This window comes from Harpia harpyja, chromosome 4 (genome assembly GCF_026419915.1).
Source record: "Harpia harpyja isolate bHarHar1 chromosome 4, bHarHar1 primary haplotype, whole genome shotgun sequence".
In the NCBI taxonomy this organism is placed as follows: domain Eukaryota; kingdom Metazoa; phylum Chordata; class Aves; order Accipitriformes; family Accipitridae; genus Harpia; species Harpia harpyja.
The window spans coordinates 86,391,945-86,414,425 of record NC_068943.1 but is presented as its reverse complement, the minus strand read 5'-3'; the positions used below and the strand labels follow the sequence as shown (position 1 = coordinate 86,414,425).

The 22,481-nt window shown below is 53.4% G+C and overlaps 1 protein-coding gene across 1 annotated transcript; it reads right to left on the bottom strand.

Annotated features, from left to right (window-relative positions):
- Nucleotides 1-949: 949 nt before the first annotated feature.
- RND2 (Rho family GTPase 2) lies at nucleotides 950-22,334 on the bottom strand. The gene is made up of 5 exons (XM_052785581.1): nucleotides 22,158-22,334; nucleotides 21,978-22,065; nucleotides 7,546-7,655; nucleotides 3,331-3,465; nucleotides 950-2,421 (listed from the first exon to the last, which is right to left on the bottom strand). The coding sequence occupies exons 1-5, from the start codon at nucleotides 22,257-22,259 to the stop codon at nucleotides 2,173-2,175; spliced, it is 684 nt and encodes a 227-aa protein (XP_052641541.1). The 5' UTR covers nucleotides 22,260-22,334; the 3' UTR covers nucleotides 950-2,172.
- Between the last annotated feature and the right edge of the window lie 147 nt (nucleotides 22,335-22,481).

Below are 22,481 nucleotides of genomic sequence, written 5' to 3'. Positions count from 1 at the left end.
CTGGAGATTTGCTTATAGGGTGAACTAACAAGTAATATAGAGCCACTGGGAGTTTAAACTAATCAGTGGACCAGAAACGGCATTTGTAGAGACTGCCAGATTAAATTTCAAAAGCCTAAAAGATGCTAGATGACAGAAAAGGGGAGGTGCTATGCTTATGCTGCTATGCTTATGTGGAAAGAAGGAAGACACAGTGATTATATTACACGAGGATGATGAGAACAAATGCACACAGGTTACGAGGACTTGGTAGTGACACTTGTGAGCCACTGATTGCTACTGTTCAAGCAGGGACATGGTTTTGCTCACTGATGTTCGCAAAGGCTCTGGGGACCCTGCAGAGTAAGAGAAAAGCATCGTGACGCTGAAGGCTGTTCTTGGCGTGGTGCCTTGCTCAGTTTCTTTCCTCCCAGGCTGCAGATGGGCATTTTCATGCTCTTGCAACCTGCACCCAGCACAACAGCATTCAGTCATTGCTTGAGCTTTCCTTGTGCTGGTAATTCAGCTGCTCCAAGTCCCCGAATAGCCTTCATGATGCAGCTGAAGTCTAAGACCTGGGTGGGAGAGCGGACACAAAATATTAAGTCAAAAGCTATCTTCACTTGCAGCTATTGATACAATGAGGACAAGGGCAGCTCATGTCAGCTTGGACTGGTAGATCGGGCATAGACAACCTGCAAATGCTCCACAGTGTTTAAGGATTCAGGATGGAGTGAGAGGTTATTCAAGGCAAGTGTTTCAGCTCCAAAATGAATACATGCAACTAAAAGTCCTCTGCGTTTTTCACTCAAGTGTATGTGTGAGTGTATTTCAAGAGCTAGAGAGATACATTAGGACACAAATAGAAGTTAGGCAGTAAGGCATTTTGAGAGGATGCCTGGTTTGAGGCATCAGCACTCAATGATGATGTGACAGAGACTCAATGACACATGAACAGAGTCAAGCACTATGCATTTTCCAATGATGTTTATTTGTTTTCTGTAGCCCACTGACACAGCTGGATCTGGCAATGGAGCAGATTCTTTTTTCCTTAAAGTGTCTGTGACATTAAGTCAAGGCTAACACTGTAGTCAAAGGCATTTAGAGAGGGCAGCAGCAGAAGCAATGAGAGGTGTTGGGAGGAGGCTGTACAGCAGGGCAAGAGGGGCAGGGAGCACCTTCCCTCCCACTGCCACAGTGGAGACAGGGTGCAGATACGCATATAATCTTTTTGGTTATCTGTACCAGACAAACACAGCACCATGCAACACAATCTGCAGCTGGAAATGGGTGGAGAGCAGGATATGGATAGTTATTGCAGTCTGCTTTTTCGGAAGCTATGTGCCTCGGAAGCACAGCTGCCCATGGCAGGGAGCAGTCTGATGAGTAACCAGGCTGTCAGCAGCTGGGACACAAGCTCCCGAGTGGCATTTGCTTGCTGAAGGAAACCACAATTCTCAGGATGCATCTACTGGCATAGACCTCTCCCTTGGAGCCAGATCCACTCTGCTGCATTTCAAATGGAGTTCAAGTATCTAAAATACCATGTAAGGAGCCACCTATCTATTTTCTTCACAGGAGGTGGACTACCGTGATGTCTCGACAGGTTAAGGTTCCTTCCCAGGGTGCCTTCCCTCCTAGCTCTGGCCCAGACCTGTACCTTCCATGGCAACTTGCTGTCCAGCCTAGCTGAAGGCAGCACCACCTCAAACATCATTTCTCTTCTAAAGGAAGACTGGAAGAATACCTTCTCCTGATTGCACTCTGCTGCTAGCAACTCCACCCACCTTCCAGCCCAGGTCCCACAGAGCCCACTGCCCCACACTGTGTGTTCTGTATAGCTGCACACAGGCACAGAGGCTGGGCCATGGGTACAGGAGGGTGGCACACACACAGGATCGCTCCCTTTTACTTTGTTTCACCCAGTCACGGACCTTCCAGCACCTGAATACTCCTCTGCCAAGTGGTTCCTTCACCCCAAGCAATCCGCACAGCAGCAGCCAACCCAGAAGTCTCCACGGTGGGGGGGCCACTCGGCACCCCGGTTTGCAGCTGGGACCTTTGCTCAGCCCTAAAGACTGAGCGAAAGGCTTTGGAAAGGAGGGCTGGCTCCTGCAGCCAGCACCATGCCCTTGTCTCAGCCAGTTACTGTACAAAATGGACAACACACACACATTATTTACAGCCTGTTTTTCACATGATGGAGCAGCTCTTGGCTCGGTCTTTCCTGATCTCTGTTTCATTCAGTAAGTCCGTCCTGCCAGGCATCTGTGATGCCCGCTTCAGTCCCCGTTTGGAGTTGCTGCGCTTCAAGTTCTTGTGCACCCTGTTGACGGAGGCAAGTGTGGTCACATGAAACACATCCCGTACGCTGTTCTCCGAGACCTTGGAGGAGCACTCTGCATAGGCCACCGCGCCAATCTGCCGTGCCAGCGCGCTGCCCTGCAGTCCAGAGAGAGTGGGAGGAAGAGGGAAGAAGGTTAAAACACCAGCGCTCTGCAAGGAGCATCCTTTCACATCACCGTCAGCCCTGTCTGTGCTGGCAGCCCTGTCAGAGCACTGTGGCACAGCCGGGAGCGGCTCTCTCATGGTGTTTACTCATCAGTTCTGTAAATAAAGTGCAAGTATCTGTGAGAGCACCACACATGAGCATGGCCTCCCAAGCAGACAGTGCTACCGGGCACCGGACCCTGAATCACTTGCACCTTCTCACTAACGTGGTGGCACCCCTGCAGCTGAGGGCCTGGGCAACTCCTCTCACCGGGACAGTCATCTGGGACCTGCTCTGCACAATACGGAGCCAGGCACAGAGCAACCCAGAGCGCAGCCACCCCTGCACTGCACCAGAGAGTCTGGGTCTCCGGGCCAGCCTGGAGACACTGCTGTGTCCACTGGTGGCCACAGCAGCCTGGCAGCAGACCCTCAGACCCCCCCAGCTGTGGCTTGATCCCCCCGGCAGTGTTGTCCCAACACAGAACCTGACCAGAAGAGTCACTTGGAGCAGAAAGCTGCACTGAACTAGGAGATGCAGAAGCACAACACTCCCCTTCGGCCAGTCCAACTTGTCAAATCAGGCATGTCCACCACCTTTGAGGAAAGACTTTTCAGCTACTAACCAGGAGGCTGTTCAACAGAGCATCAGTAATAAGTTAAGGTCTGCCAAAGCTGGGGAAAAAAGAGTGCTGTAAGCAGGAGCAGCTCAGAGTCCATGAGCCAAGATCAAACCAGCTTCAGACCAAGACCTGGGCACAGTGGGTCACTTGCTGCTGAGCTTCCTTGTACTAGTAGGTCCTGCAGAAAAGTGCCCGCCTCACCTCCCTGAGCCCTACGGGGACGGCTGCTGAAACACACCTGCTCGTGCGTCACAGGGATAAGGCGCTGCTTGGAAAGCTCTCGGAGCGTGTTTAAGTCTGTCCGCATGTCCAGCTTGCAGCCAACCAGCACAATCTTCGCGTTGGGGCAGAACTCCTGAGTTTCCCCTTGCCACTGCAGAGGAGACAAGAAGGAGAAGACACTCAGGGGCTGCTGGTGTACAAGACACTGCAAGAGGCCCGAGGGCACCTCCACGTCAGTTAATTTTGGCAGCGGGCAGCCTGCGAAAGGGTCAAGGTTGGAACAACAAAGGAAATCACAGGGTCTCAGCTTGTTGCTCCCAGCCCCTCTCCAACCAGGCCAAGAGCCCCGTCCAATATTCCCCAGCCCTGGAGGGAAGGACAGGCCAGGAGACTCGTGCCATCAGTTCCTACCGGACAGCATCATCCAGCCAAAATCCTCCATGCCCCACAGCCACAGCAGAGCCCATGAGTCTGGTCTGTAGCTTCTCCTGCTCCCACCAGCAAATGGCACTTCCCTCTCCCACAGAGGAATGATGACTATGGCAGCCCGGGGTCCCAGCACCTCCTGACCATCATCACATGCTGCTAAGCCACCCGGCATGGCTTGTCTCTGCACAGGACCCGGAACTGGACCAGTCAGGGCAGCAGGACTGCTACTGGTAGCCACTGCAATGCTGCTTTTAGGTCTCTTGCCTCGGACCTGGGGTGCCTGGCACCAGCACTGAGGCTGGTTTTGGCCCCGCTGCAGACTGCACGCCCCAGATTTCAGGAAGAGGGGAAGGGGCACAGGCAATGGTGGTCACCATGATCGGCGGGGGCTCTCAGTGCGGACGCAGGCCAGGAGTGGCTCTGGAGACTGTGCTGAAGGCGGGACAGCCAGGTGTTCTGAATGTAACATGAGGCTCTGATGGGATTGGGTTTGGAAAGCAGACTTCAGAGGCCAAGACCATGCACTCTGGTGTGTGTGGCTTTTCCAAACGGGGGTCACAGCTGTTCAGAGACTGATTAGCCTCATCAGGGCACTTTAATGACTGCCACAGGCAAGGACGGGAATGGTCAGAGTGCCTCTTGGATAACTTTATGCTCGCTTGTTCCAGATATGCCCTGCAAACCTGTTAAATCTAAGCTGCAGTTCCCTGTGCTAGGTCACGGGAGACCACTCGTGGGTATGAATGTGGAAAAATAATGACCACACAGTCTGGCGCATAGATCTGAGACTCCAAAGGTCAACCTTGCTGGACCTTTTGAACCACGGTTGGCGGGGAGGTCTTTTCACAACACACTCATTATTTGTTTATTATTGGGAGCCACATGTTAAAGACATTAAGACATTCAGAGTGTAGCTACAGCCAGGGAAATAAAGAATTGAAGCAATGGAAGGAGAAGGCCAGGGCAAACATCCACTTCCTTGGCACTAACGATCCCTTTCAGAGCTCCAAAAATGAATGCCCAGTGTGCAGCTAAGTGTCCACAGCAGTAAATAAAACAATCACCTGTGACCTCACCCAGGGGAAATTTGTACAGCCCCATCAGCGTGTCAACACCTTGGTTACTTATCTAGTGTTTCTGAAGTAGGTGGCAGATGATAAATAATTACCCCCGGCTAAAGATGTCACTTGGATTTAGCAATTTCCTGCTATGCTAACTGTTGGTTAAGCATATACCCTGGGCAATTAGAAGGGGAAAGAAAACCAAGCCCACAACCCAGTGTTTATAACCTGGTGGGGAAAGGAAGTGCCAAGAATGACCCAAGTTTCATTAACCAATATCAGACCAAAGCAACTGCAAAATATGGAAAAATCTTATTTTCCACCAGGAGATGGGCTCAAGTATCTTCACCATGAACTCCCCTTCCCTGCCGCCAGGGACATTTGTCCACTAGGACTCACACACATCCCCAGCAGCTGGGCAGCATGCTGGGCTGCACAGCATCTGGGAGATTTCTGGTGTCACAGCCACACAGCATCAAGGGCAAGCATACCCACAAGAGGAAGATGATGCAGTTCTTTTGGAGCTGGAATTCAAGCACCCTAATTTACCTGAAGGATGAAAATCTCCGAAGGGATTGAGCTATAGGGTCTGTTCTTACCAAGCAGAGATCATGGCTGGCTGTAATGACATAAGGCTCCCTCGTCTATGGACAGAGGTGCAACCCTCTTCTTACATGACTGACACCTTAAGGAGCCTAAGATTTGCTGTGCTATAAAGACTTGCCAGAATGAAGGCACCACCCCACGAAAACCTGCTTTGTATGAAATGAAGAGCTGCTTGTTTGCATTCTCTCAGATGGCTCCTTCCCTTCAACTGTACATGCTGTACCGGCAGCCCAGGCATCAGAAGGGCAGCAATAATAAAGATTTCCTCTGCTGAATTAGTGGTTTTGCCTGAGGCTTGAATAGGGAGTGTTAGTTTCCTTATTTGCCTGATATCAAAAGCTGAAACCCATTTCAACTTCATGGTGTCTTAGGAATTTTCCCCACCTCCGTAGGCTGCAAGCCTGCACCAAAGGAAACAAGGCATCTACTCAGAGGCACTTAAGAAATCCCCTGTGATTTAGGGTTTATTTTAAGTCACCATATCAAAAAGACATTGCTTAACAGTACTCAAAGCATCTGTGAGGCTGCACAGGGAAGACCGCGCACTGAGCAGTGTGGACTCACATGAAGAGTGTGCAGAGACATAAATAAATCCCAACCCCAGCTAATTATTGATGGGTTTGCATCTTATTAAGGTATAAGCGATTTGCTTGCATTATTATTCTGCTGACTCCCAAGCTGAGCAGTGAATTCTTTCAGTCCACATGAAACACGCCTCCCTCCACCCAGCACGCTTGGTACCCGGGACCTGCTTTAGAAACGAACACTGAGCCATTGACCGAGTTATCTGAAGGGTCTTTGTCCCCTCACCAGGACACTTCTGAGACACAGACCCACTTCTCAGCCCTCCCAGCAGCTGAGTAAGAGGCACTTGCTTCAGCACAACATTTGGCAAAATGTGGAGAGGCCAAGAGGGCAGTCAGTACAATGTGACTTGTTCAGACAGTGGCCAGTCCAGCCCCGGCAGCCTGGGGCTCACTGGGGAGAACAGCTACAGGAATCACTATTCTGTAGTGCTTTTCACGCCTCGGTGTCTCAGAGAGCTTCACAAATGAGACGCCAGCCAAGACTCGCCTCTGGGACAGGATGCAGCCGCCAGTGAGCTCTCTGCAGCTTTGCTGCACAGCAGTGAGAGCTCACTGAAACCACAGCTGCCTGAATTTCATGGAAGGAAGCAGGGTATGGCCAGGACCAAGGGATGCCAGTGGCCAGGAGGCAATCTACCCTCTCCCCTGAGCAGCATCCTTAGTTGCTGGACTTCATGCCATCTCAGAGGAAAGCCTTGCATGAGGACCTCTCATGGGACCTAGCCCAGAGCGTGGCAGGCAGGGACCTGCTGGGACACCAGCCAGCGGTGCTCCACAGCAGATCCCCAGCCCTGTGGGGCTCTCCCCTGTGGGGACCTGCCAGACCTGCCAGCTGGAAATATCTGTTTTGCTGAAAGGCACTAACCCGCAGGTAGAAAACTCTCAGCTGCTAACGCAGAGCATGGCCAGTCAGCTCTGCCAGGGCAGACAGTGTTCAGGGCCCTGCATGCTATCCAGTCCAGTGGCATTGTGCCATCTCATTTTATTTATTCAGAGGCTTGAAATTCAGTGCCACAGCTCATTATTCTTGTTGTCAAGCTATAGGGAACTGATTGCTGTCTTTCTTACTGTGCAGATGCTGAACTGAGGGGACAGCCAAAAAACTGAGCTCTCTACTTGCATGGAAACAGGCACCAGGGGCCACTTCTCAACTGCTGCAAGCAATCCACAGCACGCTCCCTGGTGGTTACGCTAACGAGACGCACAACGCTTTCCAAGGTCTTCATGAAAAACAGAACAAATGCCCTACATTTCTCTCTGTCCCCACATTTGTATGTGTGCATACACACAGACCCCCACACACATGCTGCAAGCTACCATGAGCTACACCATTCATTGGGCTCCTTTCAAATGGAAATATCTTGCTTTCTGCACAGACCATGTAGGGATCAGTAGCAGTCGACCATCCTCATCTGAGCACACAGACTCCAGCCAAGGCTTGGCCACAGGGCCAGAGCTTTTAGCCCAGGGAGCAGAGACCCCAGGGCAGCTCCACGTGCTGCTGCAGAGGTCCCATCTCGCCAGCCAGAAGGCACAGCGGGCACTCACCTTCTTGAGCACACTGTCCAGGGTCTCCGGGCGGCTGATGTCAAAGCAGATGAGCACAGCGTCTGAGTCCGGGTAGGCCAAGGGACGGACGTTATCGTAATACGCTGAGCCTGCAGAGAGGAGCAGGAGGAGACTGGTGAGCAGGAATTCTCATCCCACTGACTGCTTATTACCCAAATGGGCAGGCTAGGACCCCCAGCCCTCTCTGCCAGGCAGAGATCTTTAATTCCAGTAAGAAATGGAGACCTTGCCACATGATGCAAACTGCTCTGTCAGAGATAAAGGATGTTGACCCAAGCTTTTGACCAGTGACCAGACACCATTAGGTTCAGCAGAGTTTGGTTTGCAGAGGATTTGGTCCCTTTGTTTAGGCGTGGAAGTCAGAGGTTTTTGTCCTTGTGCTCTTACATGTATCCCTTTGCAGAGTGGAAATAAATGCAACTTTTGCATCCCTCTCCCTCCCTAGTAAGCATCTGGCATGTAAGAGGTGGTGGAGCTGCGCTGCCAGGGCATGCTGGCTCACCGCAGAAAAGGGAGCTTGGAAGGGCTGTGATACTGTAGAGCAGCACATGCCTCTTTGCACCACTTGCGTATGTATCCTATTACTTGTCATGCAGTTGCCGTACCACTAACGGTGGAAAGGTGTGGCTGAGAGAAGACAGGGAATGCTACTGCTGCTTTTTATCCTCTCTTGCTATCTTTATATAGGAGAGCTTGCTCACACAGATTGTGAGAATTTAAGACAGGCAAAAAAAAGAATTGCCTTTTGCTCTGGATTTGTACTGGAAAAAGTCAGACAGATTCTTTTTGGTACATAAAAGATGTGACAGGATTTGGTGAACAAGCTATAAATTGGAGGGGATGAGTCTGTATTCTGCAGGATTTCTCAGTGAGCAGGCAGAGAGCCCAGCCTGAATCCTGCATGGCTTCTGCCACGCACGCACACGTATGCACATGCATACACCTTCGATGCAAATTTCAGGCATTAAAGTTATTGTCCCACAATGTTTTTATTTTAAGTGCATTCGGTGTGTGATCGTAGATACCTCAGTAAACAGTAATGGAGCAATCAGCTCATTGCTACTTAAAAACACTGTTTGGGTTTTATATTTGGCTTTACAATGGCTGAAACTTCCCGGAGGGATGAGAAGCAGATGTTTATTTATGAAAAGGGGAAGCGGAGACACCAGAGTCCTTGTTGAATCTGCCTCCTCCGAAAGAAGGATCGCCCACCCCGAGGCCGAAGAAACCGGACGCGCTTCCTGCCGTGGCCCCTCGGGACACCCGGACCCGGCACTTTCCCACCCTGGGAGGAGGGTGGAGCACCCAGCCCGGGTGTCAGGTGGCTCCTTGATGAAGTTCAGCACCTGATGAATTATGGATGATGGTGGCTTATGTTTCCGGGAGGATGGGAATCTGCCTGGGATAAGCATGAGAGGAGAATAGGCTGATTCTCCTCAGGGGCTCTGACCCTGGCTCTTCTCTGCATGGGGGCTCACAACTGATGTACGGTGCAGAGCGGGTATGGCCCCTCCAGCACAGCTCTGCAGGCCAGGTGCTTTGCCAACACCCCAGATCCCTCTGCAAGGCTCAGCCAGGAGAGCAGACCTGGCTGTGACTGCTCCTTCCTCCGCCCAGAGCCCACACAGGGCAGGCTGAGGGCTGAGATGTGTTGACTTCCCAAACCCTGCCCGGCTCCAGAGACTGGCCACCCACTCTCCCCTTGACGCCAGCTCACAGCGAGATACCAGTGGCAGCCCCCACTGGGACCTCCACAGCACAGAGCTCAGGGCACGCTCCAACCAGCGCAGCCCCAGCCATGCCCACACAGCTCCCGCTGCTCTCACAGAGTCTCCCAGGCAGGCACTCTGGGATTCGATGCGCATCTGGATTCTCAGCAAAATCCGCTACAGGTATCTCCAGCTCCTACAGACAGCCACGCTACTGCCAGCCCGCAGGAGCAAAGGCACCTGCACCCCCTGCTCCCATCAGTGAGAGAAGCCGCAGCCTGGGTCTCTGTCCCTGCAAAGTCACCAGGAAGAGAAGCAGTTGGGATCCAGCACAGCAGAAACAGACCCTGATCTCTGCAGAGCCCAGCCCTCTTCCTAGAGGTAAAGTCATGTTCCCTGCATGGAAAGGAGCCAGTCCCTGTGGTGCCTTGGCCAGCTCTGGGGACAGGGGATGCAGGCTGGTGCACAGGGAGGTACAGTGAGCCAGGGCAGCCCTGCATCCCAGGCGTGGAGATTTCTGACCTCACTTCAGGCTCAAGCTGCTTCAGTTCACGACTGGCAGAGCTGGCACCAGTGAACCGCTCCCTCCCATGCTCCTGCAGCGCAGCAAGGTGACCCAGTTCCCACTGAGGATGAGGCCGCATTCGAAGGCGGCACCGAGCTTAGTAGCACTGAGCTCCCCTTTGAACTGAGTTTTCAGCCTCATGCCTGGTGTGGGTGTACCGGATGGGATGTGAGCTCCAGCACTGGTCTGCATGCTTGGATTTGCTGGGTCCTTTATCCGAGCCGTGCCCTCTCCCTCATGCACATAAGGGTATCTGCCTCCAGACAGGGGCCCCCAGCACATGCTGGAGGAAAGTGTTCCCACACACATCCTCTCCCTGCCGGTCCTCAGCTTTACATAAACACTGCAGATAAATCTGCCCCCTCCCAGCCCAGGAATGCTCCTTTTGTAGAGGTGGTTTTGGCTCCATTCATCACAGACATTGCCACAGCAAACTGTATCATAGCAACCTGCTGCTCCTCTCAGCAGCCAGCCAGCTCCTCAGCGAGAGCCTGCAGCGGCGGTGCGCAGTGGAGCATGGCCCCTTGGTTATCCTGCAGAACCACCACCATCCCCACCCCAGTGCCAGGAATCGTGGTCTCACCACCTGGGACCACGGGAGGAAAGACCCTTGTGCTGGCGGGAGGAGCTGAGGGAAGGGATGCACTAGGTCAAGAACCTCATTTTCTTAATGAGAACAAAATTGCCTTCGTATTCATTAACTTTCTGCTCCAACTCCAAAGCGCAGGAGCAGCCCCTGGCACCTTCACTGGTAGTTCCGCTCACCAGCTGCTCTGGCAGTGGGTAACAGCCAGTGCTCACAGCCTCAGCTGCAGAAGCCTCTGCCCTACCCCAGGAGACTAATGGAGACCAATGGTCAGCACTGCCCAGCAGGGCAGGAGAGCTGCTGTGCTCCAAACTTAGCTAATCTCCAGGTTTCTTTGGAGATGTCTCTACTGAATCAGGAAATTCTGTTCGGGGGATTATTCTTCTAGTTTTTGCATCTATTACTTTTTCATTGAGTATGACAATTAAAAAAAAACACACAAAACATGAAAGCCTCAGTTCCCTCAACTCCAGGTCTTCAGTTTTATCATTTCTGAGCACTCGACACCTTTCAGATACTCCAGCAAGACACCCCAGAGACCCACAGTCTGGCACTTCTGAACACACATGCACCCAAGGCTTGTGTGTCTGCGGATCCAGCCTTCCTTCACTGCATGAGTCATTCTTCCACTTGGCACCCAGGTTTGCAAGAAACAGGACCTATGTGCATCTGTTCATGACTAAAGAGAGAAAATTGGAGCTAGCCAAAAACCAGCTTAAAAATAAAAGCCACACGGTTGTCTGAAATGCAGGGGTGGATACAGCCATGAGTAGCTCCTCTTTCTTATCAGCTAGCAGCCCCTCAAAATGCTTGGCACTGTGACTCAGAGATGCCACTCTCGGGCAGGGGACTGAAATATGCTGTTTCATCTATACCAACATAGTGTTAATCTTCATTTATTCCTTATTAGCTGTTCTGAGAGATAATGAGCATCCTCACATGGGCACCCTCCATCCAACAATAGCACATTACAAACCAGGAAAGAAAATATGCATGCAGAGCCATGATCTGCTCTGCAAGGGGCTCCTGCAACCCCAGCCAGCTCTGGCTTGAAACAGAGACGAGCACTGCCAAGACCTAAATTTTTCAGCACTTGTCTCAGAGGGCTCACTGTAAACTCTCCCCGTAGAGCCAGCAACGCTGCGGCACATGCTGCTTTCTGCAGGGACAGCCAAGAACATCCTTCACAGAATGAAGCAGAAATTCATCCCAGCTTTCTGGAGTGCTGCATCCACAAGCCCAAAGAGCTTCAGGTTACCTCCCCGTACAGCAGTGCCAGACAAGCAGCGGTCTTCAGAGACTACAGAGGATGTCTTCTTCGCTAGACAAATCCCACCGCCAGTTCAGCCAAGCCATTGTCCACAGAACAAAGCTGTCAAAGCAGGACCAAGATGCAGCTGTCTCAGCATCCTCTCCCCATGCATGGCAAGCCTGTACCACCTCTCAGCCAGCATCAGACACGAGGAGACTATCCCCTCTGCTGCCACAGGTCCAAATCCCCCTTCACTGAGCTTCACCAGCTGCGTGGCCCTCCAGCACTTCCCAAGATGGGGGCTCAAACCCTTCGGGGCTGCTGTGTACCAGCACACGTGCTCGGCGTTTCCTGAGGTTAAGCAGGGCTTTCTGGAGCTGAATTCACAGATCCAAGTGGCTTTTTTTTGCAGAGCAATTTATCTGAGTGACTGCTTACTAGAGGCAAAGGCCCTGCATGCAGAGGCATGGCTCTGAGCCCCCTTCTCACCTCCCCAGGCCGGGCAGGGATTCCTCCGTGCAGCTGCAGCAGAGGTCTGGCGTGGGAGCAGGATGCTCGCATTCGATCACCGCATGCCTTCCCCACGTGAGGGCTCCAGACCCGGTTAATATTACATGAGATGCCAGTGAATGCAACGGCTTTCATGGTTAGTCGTTCCTCTGCCAGGGCAGATGATGATGAAGGTGTTAATAACAATATATTTTATTTATACCACACCTTTCAGACCGAACACGAAATCTCTGCACCATTCACAGCCGTGCCGGGCAGGAACAACCCCCCCAGCTGCTCCTGGGTCGGACTGCAGCGGTGCAGAGAGCCGCTGCTGGGCAAGGGGACTGCAACAGCCGCGCCGGCCGGGTGCCCCCCACCCCTCCTCGGCCCCTCACCCAGCTCGGCCGGCGAGGCTGAGCTCCGGGCTGAGGCTTTGAAGGGGCTCTCCCCATGCAGGCAGCCATTTGCATGAGAAAGGCACGCATCCCCTGTAACAGCCCGGCTATTGTCTCCTCCCAGGGCCCGTCGAGGGGAAAGCATAAAAATGCTGGGTTGAAAACCTGGCCGTGAATGAGAGGCCAGAAGTGGCAGCTCTCCCAGACACCCCAGTACAGAGAGGCGAGGCCAGTCCCCATGGTGAGCCCGCAAAAATCTCGGCTGGTTTTCTGAGACATGCAGGACGCTCCAGAGCTGCCACTTCCTCTGCAGATGCAACAAGAGGGCACGGAGTCACCCTAAAATATTTCCCACTGCTAGAAAAGGGGAAATCGGCCCCGAGAAACAATGGCAGAGTTTACGGTGGCGGGCGAAGAGGAATTCAGCCTCGGGGAATACTGGAGAGCAGCAGTTAAACAGCCCCAAAGGTCATGCCCAGTCCCTTTATCCTACTGGAGACAGACTAGGAAGGAAATTTGTCTTCCGTGCTCCGCTCGACCATACAACGGCCCAGCCAGCACCTGTGGGACCAGGCAGGTCCTGGACCTGGCACAGGAGCTCCCTGACTGAGCACACAACGGGCTCAGATCTCTGTTTGCGAGGATGAAGCCACCCACGCTGACATGTCGCTCGTGTTCACTGGCAGCCGCCGTCCTGACATGTCGCTCGTGTTCACTGGCAGCCACCGTCCTGACATGTCGCTCGTGTTCACTGGCAGCCGCCGTGCCCACAGCCGCCTCCATCCACCTCCTGCGTGGCCCACGACATGGCTCCAGCAGCAGTCTCCTGGGGTTTCTGCAGGTGCGTCCTGCTTGCAAGGTCCCCCAAGACATCTCCTGCAAGGCAGGAGCCAGGGAGATGGGCCTCCCAGAGCCCTGAACAGTCATCTCCACAACAAAGGGCTTCTCAGAGATGATCTCTCACTTAGGAGGAACCACGAGCATGGTGAACTCTGCAGACACAGGTCCCTGCCCTGAAGATTTTAGCTGCCTTTATAAAGGCAGAAGGCAATGTTTGAAGAGCAGTAGCTCAGTATGCCTGGCATACAACAGACCAGAATATGCAAATGCCCTCCTCATTCCCTGTATCATTAGTGCTGATGGGCTTTATAAACAGAAGACCAGGAAATGAGCCACTGCAGCCTCCCAGACTGCAAAAGCTGCACATCAGGGAGACAATGATCTGAACCATCAGGAGTTCAGAGACTGACTTCATCCTCCCAGTGTGAAATCGGACCCTCTCTCCTGAAAGAAAATCAGAGGATTTTTTTGTTTGAAGATTGATAAACTGCAGCAATATTCCTGAGCACCCTGCAGGTCCCTGCTCAGCCAGGGCTCAAAGACAGGTTAAGGATCCCTGACCCTGCCTGGCTGATTATTGTCTGGAAGGGCAGGGCAATGCAGATCCCACTGATACAAAAAACATGTTTCTGACACTAATACAGTGCTCATTAGAGTCCAGCCCAGAAGAGTGACAAGTGGCAGAGACAGGAATTAAAGCACTGGTGACAGACTCAGAGATACTGGTAATGACGGGCTCTGGCAGTACCACAGTCTGAAGCCCAGACCTGACAACTCTGGGGTCACAATTACAAAAGAAGCAGCAATTAGTGACATTAGACATTAAAGTGAGTGGCACTAAGAGCAAAGCAGACTGGTGAAATAGAGTCAAACAGAGCCGCCATCATGCCAAGTTGCACTCCGCAGCAAAGACCTGTCTGTCTGCATGCGAAATGCCAAGCTGATAAACACGTACTGCTACCCCTCCCAGCACCAAGGTGCCTGCGCAGTGGCTCTGCCCGCAGCAACACCACAGCCAGGCAAAGCCGGCTGCGGTTTCTCTCCGAGTGGCCATCCCCATCACAGCCCAAGGGGCAGAGCTTTTACCAGTACATCCCCTACGACTTCTCACAGAAACCCCTCCAATGGCAGGCTTTGCCACAAAAGGAGATCCCGCCATCCTTCCAGGCAAGGCCTCAGAAAGGTTTTACCCAAGCGAAGGTCACAATTTGTTCTTCAGAAGTTAGGGTATGACAGAGCCTCAGGATGGGAAGGGGCCCACCTCCCTGACCTTGACGGGCAGCAAGGTCAGGGTCAGAGAGTTGTCTTGAAATGACACAAAGCCCTGCCTGCCAGAGAGAAAGTGGGCAAAACAAGGAGAGATGAAGCATCCCACCAAAGCTGGCGGGAGACAGAAAGCAGCAGAGGGAACTGCAGGTCACAAGTGCAACTACCCCTAGCCCAGCCCTCCAAGGGACACCGAATGTGGTACAGCCACCAGCCCCAGGACTTTTACAAGCTTCTCTCGTGGCTGGACCATGACATTTCTCTTGCTTGTGCAACACCACTGCAAACCCCCAAAGCATAGGAAAGGAGGAAACTGTTCCGTGACATGCAACAAGCAATCGTCTGGAAAGCGCATGACAGAAACAACAGCTAATCAGCCTGGACAATTAACCTCTGCTCCTAATTCTTACGATACACATACAAAAATGAGTAAATTACTAAACAGCCCAGCTGGCATACCTTCAGGACCGACATGATCAGGATGAAGAGAATGGTATTTGCACAGGCTGAGGTGGCATTTCTGGGCCCCTCTCCAGATCTTTATTACCAGAAACCTGTCACTCAGGAGGAGGCTGTTCTGCTGGATTTACCGGCAGAGGAACCCCCAGCTCAAGCAGGCACAAGGTGCTTCTGCCTTACCTAGATCCTGTGCCCTGTCTCACACATGCAGCTCACAGAGGTTCAGAGGAGCTTGCTCAGATGCAAACATCACTCTGGCAATCGGGAGGCAGCTCTGGAAGCTTCTTGCAGAAGTCCCTGCTGGCATCTCGGGGGGAGCATCACTGAGTGTCTGGGGTGGGAGAGCTGAGGCTGCAGAGGCAGCCCGAGTAGCTCGTCCAGGCTTCTCACAAGCATGCTGGAAATCACACCTGTGGCAGCTGAGAAGGGAGACAAATGAGAGCCAGAAGTCCCTTCCTGGCACTCTTGCCGTGTCACAAGGGGAGTTGGCATTGCCACAACCTGCCTGTCATCCTTTCTATGGCATACAACAAGGACTAGGAGTGGCAACAGGTTCCCACAGCACAGCCAGTGCATGCTCTGGCTTTGGGGAACACGTCCGAGGGCTGAACGAACACAATTATCTTTACGCAATGTTGCACATTTCAGGTTTGCTGTGCATAAGCAGCAGATCCCTCCCTGACTGCTTGGCTACCAGATAAGGTTTCTCCCCACAGGGAAGGCTGGGCCTGTACACTTGTGAAGTTTAATCGAGTGGAGATTTTATCTTCAGAATCTGGGGAAAAAGGAAAGCTGCATCCATGTCCTCACTGCACGCATGGGGCCCAGGGTGCGTGACAAACGGCTCCTTCAGAGCTCTCCCTCCCACAAAGCCTCCTGTTGTCCCACATCAGCTGTCCCAAAGCACACTAGCACTGTTTGGTGGGGCAAAAGGGGCATCCTTGGCACCACACTCGGTGAGGGCTATTAGAAAGGCAAGCCATCACAGGCAGAGGACAGGGCATGACTGCCCTGCTCCAGGGAGTTTCTGCAGGTCTGTTTATGTGACTGCCTCGATAAGGAGCTTCTGCTTGCCCTAAACATGCATTACATCGGCATTAAAGCAGCATCGGGAGGTGCCACGGGTGCCACAGAGCAGCCAGACTGAAGAAGAAACAGGGAGAGCACAGCGGTGCTGTCCTTGCCCACAGGAGAGAGCGGATCACCTCCGTGCTGTGGGAAAGGGGTCTGCATCAGAGCTGGGAACAAACCCACCCCACAGAAAGCCCTTCCTTGCCTACAAGGTCACAGCAGCCAACAGAGTCAGCTGGTTGTTGCTAATGGCACCATTCCTTCTCAGCACCCCCCGTGACTGCCAGGACACCCCACAACCCCACAGAGGCTAAGCCTCCCAGGTCTGTAGGGGCGAAAGGACAGATGCTGCCACAGGGCATGCTGCCCATGCTGCAGGGAAGTGCAAGATAATCAACCTCCATCTCTGAGTCACACAGCATCGCAGCATCCCCACACGATGCCCAGCCCAGTGAGACAATCCTCACAGGGACTGTCGTGTCATGTTATGTCATGTCATGTCATGTCATGTCATGTAATGTCCATCCTCCACCTACTCCAGCATAAGCATTTCTGCTGCTGTTTCTGCTGCAACTCTTTAAAGTTCTGTCCGACTGGTTACTGACATGCCTGAGAATGTGACCCAGCTGCACATATTTTTAGGCTTAACTTTGTATTTGCGCAGAGGCAGAACACAAGTATGCTGGTTTCAGGCTCCCAGCCTCAACAGGGAGCATGAGAGGAGCTATTTTGGTATGGAAAGGGCAGCTCCACGGTTTTTCTCTGCCTCAGAGTACAAGCGGCATTGAACTCTTCGCAAGACAGAACTTGCTTTTGCACTTTGGAAGAGGCAGCCACGGTAATCCTGGAGCTGCACGCTGGGAATCCAGGCACAGACAGCCTCAGCATCCATGGAGATGCCATCGCTAAACTCGGCCCCTTTCAGCTCTCTAATCTCATCAACATTCCTCAGTAGCTCCCCTAAAGAAGGATCTGTTACCGCAGCCTGTAGGTTCCCACACAGGCCATACCAAGGCAGACTGTTTGCTGAGCACAGGCAAAGAGGGAGGCGGAGGGGGATTTTCAACTTACAATGTTATTCTTGTCTTGAAAGCACATCTGCCTAAGAGGCAGAAGCCCCGGCAAAGGACTGGCAGCTGTGCAACTCCCCTGTTGTGAGCTGCAGCATGGAGGGGGACAAAGTGGCACTGCTGAACCTGTGGGCACTGATCTATGCAACGTTGCAGGCTGTGGTAGATACTGCAGCTCTCAGCAGCAGTGCATCTTGCTGGGCCACAAAGGACAGAAAAGTCCTCTCCAGCAGCGTTCCAAGATGGCAATGATCATATGCAAGGCACAGTGCCAGGCCTGGGCCTCCCCCTGAGCCGCTGGCACAGATGCCTGTACCAGAAACGGGCAGCTCTACTCTGCACCGGGTTCTGCATCAGCAAAAGATGCACCATGCAGATAAATGGCCTCAGGTCACATCACTGCTCTGCCTGCCTGCACTTAGAGGCCACAGACACAGAAGGCTGACAGAGCCTCCCAGCATAAAGGGGGTGTGAACCAAAAGCAAGGAACTGAGCCCAGGCTGCCATGCACAGAGTAGCTTCCTCCCCAATATTATTGGAAACAAAACAAAAACCCCACCTAGGTACAGGGCAAAGCCTCGGGCCTGCCAGCACTGATGCTGTAGCACCCTGGCCTTGCTGAGGCATTGGGCAGCAGCATTGCCTGAGCCCTTCTTTCCTCCTGCTGGTACCCAGCCCTGGGAAAGGGGCTCTGTGGGGCTGCCAGTGCGGCAGGCGGCAACGTTGGGCCAGTCCGGAGTTGTGGGCAGCAAGTCCACTGGCAATGCCCAAGTCACCGCAGGAATGTACTGAGGCGCGACACCTCCCAGAGCAGGACAGACCCACGGACACTCCCTGATCCCACGGGCAACACAGCTATCGCATTGCTGAGGGAAACCTACCTGCCTAGTGCATACCTGGTGGTTACTGACTCCCTTTCACACCTCTGAAGCTTGGAAATGAAACCCGCCTACTCTTTGCAAAGCGTTGCTAGTGATCACAAAACCATCTGTCTTTCCTCCACCTGGCCGCAAGGAAGAAAGCTCTTCCTGACGGGTCTGGGGCACCGGCACTGCGGGTCTGGGAGGCACCCAGCCCTTTGGGAACAGCACTCCCAAGCCATCAGGCATCCCGTCGAACAGGAGTTTCCTCCCGCCACAAGATACCGCTGCCACGCAGAGGAGTCGTTTCTGTGCCGAGCACATTCAGCCAACAGACAGCAAAAAAAGAATTTGCCAGAATGGGAGCACGAAGAGCAGCAAAGCACCGTGTCCTCCGTAAGGCTCATGAGCAGAGGTGCCAGAGCACGGCAGCTTGCTGGAGCCAGAGCCCTGTCCACCTGGTACGGCAGGCAGGCTCCACACCTCTTCCCTCACACACAAGGATGTCAAACTGCGTTTTAATGGAGGCTTTAGAAAACAGCATGTAGTGCAGGCTTTCAGGGGGACGGGAGGGATGGGACATCCCTCCTGTGCTATAAAATGACACCTGAAGCAATTTCATTCTCACAGTGTGCCCGGAGCTGGGACTAACTTAAAAAGAAACAAACATGAAATGCAACCAGCACCTGCAGATGACAGGCAAGGGGTCAAGCTCAAACTTGGTTCACTTTTCTCCCCAGTAGGTTCCTAGATCTGAGGCACTTCAGACGGTGCAGAGTCCTCACATTTGCCCTGTCTGAGCGGCACAGATTTCATCCTCATGACGGATTCTCAGTGCTGGAAACTCTGGAGAGTCACCCTCCAGCCTCGGAGAAACTAATCAATGGACAAAGGGTTAAAAGACATTTAAAGGAAATCAGAGGTCCCAATACAATTTGGGAGCCGTTCAGTTCTCCATCACTTCTGTCCACCCTATGGCAATATTTCTCTAACTAGAATTACTGCCTGCCTGCCAGCTGCTAATGCCATAGCCTGCATTCGCCACTTAGCAGGAGGGGCAAATTCAGCCTGAAAGGCTGCATTTTCCAACGCACTTATATCAGCCAGTACTACAAGCCCCGGGGAGCAGGCAGAATCCCGGTTTGTACAGAGATTATCGATGGGACTTGTGAGCGGCCAGGTAGGCTGTGGCCACGCTGAGTCGCAATAAAGGGAGTTTTCCAGGCAGACTGCTCTTGCCCCAACACCCATTGCTGAAAGACGCTCAGCTCACCCTGCACAGCTTCCAGAGTCTCCAACCACTTTCACAACTAACTATGGGGCAGGGGGGAACTAAAAAAAAGAAAAATAATAATAATAAAAAAAATCAATAGTCAGCTCCTCTGTTCAGGTCTCTTTTCTGATTTCTGAAGGAGACCTTCAGTTCCCATTACTTATCTAAGAGATGGCGAGTGTTTAAAATATAACGGGTGATCTTGACAGGAGAAGGGGAGCAGTTTCTCAGCACCTCCCTTCCCGCTCTTGCTGGGATGGAATTTATCATGAACAATAAGCCCCTGCGCGCGAAGCTGCTTAAAACAGACAGGAGGTAGCACAGAGACAAGGGAAAGTGCACCCCAGTGCCTGTCATTCTGCATGAGGAGGGCAATTAGCCACTCTCAATCCCTTCAGCTCAGCTGGTTCAATTCACTATTGTGCAAAACTTCTTTTACCAAAGCTCCTGTTTACAAGTGTCTCTGAAGGGTAGTGGAAACTCAACAGCAACTTGCAGTCTACAGCTAAAAATATCAGTTTGATTACTAGGGAAAATTGCTGTGTATTGCTTTGCAGGACTGTTTATTGAAGAACTAGCTCCTGTGTATTTCAAATCAAAGCTGCAACAGAAGGGAATTTATCTGGAAAACTATCTAGTGAACTCTATCTACATCAAAGCTGTTAAAAAGGTCTTATATTTTTCATAAGGAGAAGGGAGAAAGAATCAAAGTCCATTTCCTCTTGACTATAGAGATAAACATTAGACAAACTTATATCTTTGGTTGAAAAGGATAAAAATTAACGCATGACAGCATCAGATGCAGGCATCAGATACATACACACAGCTTTAAAGACTTTTTATCATGTCCTTTTCTTTTAACGTTTGTAAGATCAAAGCCAAACATTCTGGAGAATTCCTAAAAAGCCAACAATGCATCAAATGTGCTCCGGCACCCTCAAAAGGTGAAGTTTCTCATGTCAAATACAGACACTCAGAGCAAAGCCATTCAGTGCCTAACAAAGATACTCCACCCAGTCCCTTTTCGCAGGCTGCAGAAGTCCACGGTTTGGAAACCCCCACAGCCACAGGGGTGACCAAGCTGCGGGTGTACGCGCAAGCGCGCCCGGGTGACAGGAGAGGTTGGCCACCCCTCACTCCCAGCACACCTCGATCTGGACTCACCCTGCTGGAGCAGCTCCAGGGAAACCTCTGCAGGAAAGGCCCCCGGGTCGACCAGGATGGCTTCGCTGTTACCACGTCTGAGGGACTTCACGCAGACACATCAGCCTGGCACCATCCACCGTGCAGTGACTTCCACGGTGTAGCTCCCGTTCTGTCCTTCAAGCACAGCTCCCAGTCAAATGCTGAGAGCCAACGCTTCATTCACAGCTCCAGCACCAAGAGCTGCCCTAACAGCCAGCATCCTTGTGGCTCACATCACAGCACACATCGTGCGGGCAAAGCAAAAGACCCTTTTTGTCTCAGGGAACAAAAAGCAGCAAAAGCAAGGTCTCCTGGGTCAGGAAGCTCCAGAGCAGACTCGATAAACACATTTTACACGTTAGAGCTAGTCCAAGACTCAGTAAAGCCACTACTGTAGGTAGAGCTGTGCTGAGGCTACAGCTGTAATTTGATGGATGTAAAATTACAGCAAGGAATCAGAGCGTACAAGAGCAAAGAAAGTCCTAGGTCTTCCTCCTAGGTCATGTTTTAATTTACTATTGCTCTTGGACACCGAGAGGACTTCATCTGCCATAAGGACTCCAGAAATTATGGGGAAAGAGCATCAGCAAGCCTGTGATGTACGTACACCAACAGAGCACAGCATTCAGCTGCACCATGTGTACACAGCGGTCCAAAAAGGCTGTCAGAGGTAAATTAAAAGGTGCACATGAACTTTGCTGGATGCCAGTATTTTGATTAGCTCTGCATCAAGCACGTCACTTGCAATTTGTGCCTCCACAGAAAGACAGCATGAAGTTTGGGAAGGGTCTCGGTGGGCTGCGACAGGGGTGCCTACGGCTTCATGCAGAATCACAACTGAGGACACAAAGAGGCAAAACCAAACCAAAAAAACCCCAGAGGACCCCGGACGCGCTCTCGCAGAGAGCGATGAAAGGACAGCGCATTCCCTCAGCGCATTCCTCTCCAAGGTGAGGTCTCCCTCCTCGACCCGCGCCTCGCCTCTTCCCCGCTCCTCCCCGGCCTCACCTCGCAGCCCGGCGCCGGTCCGCTCGATGCTCGGCCGCGTCCCTACCCGGGCACGGATGGAGCCGCTCCCACGCGAAGGCGGCACCAGAGCCGGAGCTGGGAGCCCGCACCGCGGGCTGCAGGAGAAGAGACCGGAACGCCCGGCGCGGCGACACCGGGCAGTCACCCCGGAGCGGCGGCGGGGCTGCCCGGCGGCGGCCCGGGACCCGGCCGGCAGCTCGCAGGCTGCTGGACCGCGGGGCGCAGCCGCAGGGCGCGGGGCCGCTGCTCCAGCCCCGGCCCCGGTCCCGGCCCCGGCCCGGTAGCTGCGGGGAAGGGGAGACCCTCGACCGGAGGGACGATCCCGCCGCCGCCGCCCCCCGCGCAGCCCCCCGGCCCACCTGAGGTGTCCCACATGTTGAGCTCGGTGCGCTGCTTGTCGATCTCGAAGCTGGCCGTGTAGTTCTCGAAGACGGTGGGCACGTAGCTCTGGGGGGACGGAGGGGAGAGCAGAGGTGAGCCCAGCCCAGCCCGGCCCGGCCCGGCCCGGCCCGGCCGCCCCCGCCCGCCGCCCGCCGCACCTCGGGGTAGCAGTCCTTGGCGAAGACGTGCAGCAGCGCCGTCTTGCCGCACTGCGTGTCCCCCACCACCACGATCTTGCAGCGCGCCAGGTGCCCCTCCATGGTGCGGGGCCGCGCCGCCCGCGCCGCCGCTTTACCGGGACGGCCCCGGCCTGGCCGCGCCCCCGGCCCCGACGGCACCAACCAGGCGCGGAGCGGAGCCGGCGCTGGGCAGGGCCGCGCCGCCACGGCCGCCCCCGGCCGCCTCCCGCCGGCCGCGGCCCCGGGAGCCGCCCCCCCCCCCCCCCCCCGCTGCCTCCCTCGGGGCGTCCCCCCGGCGGCAGC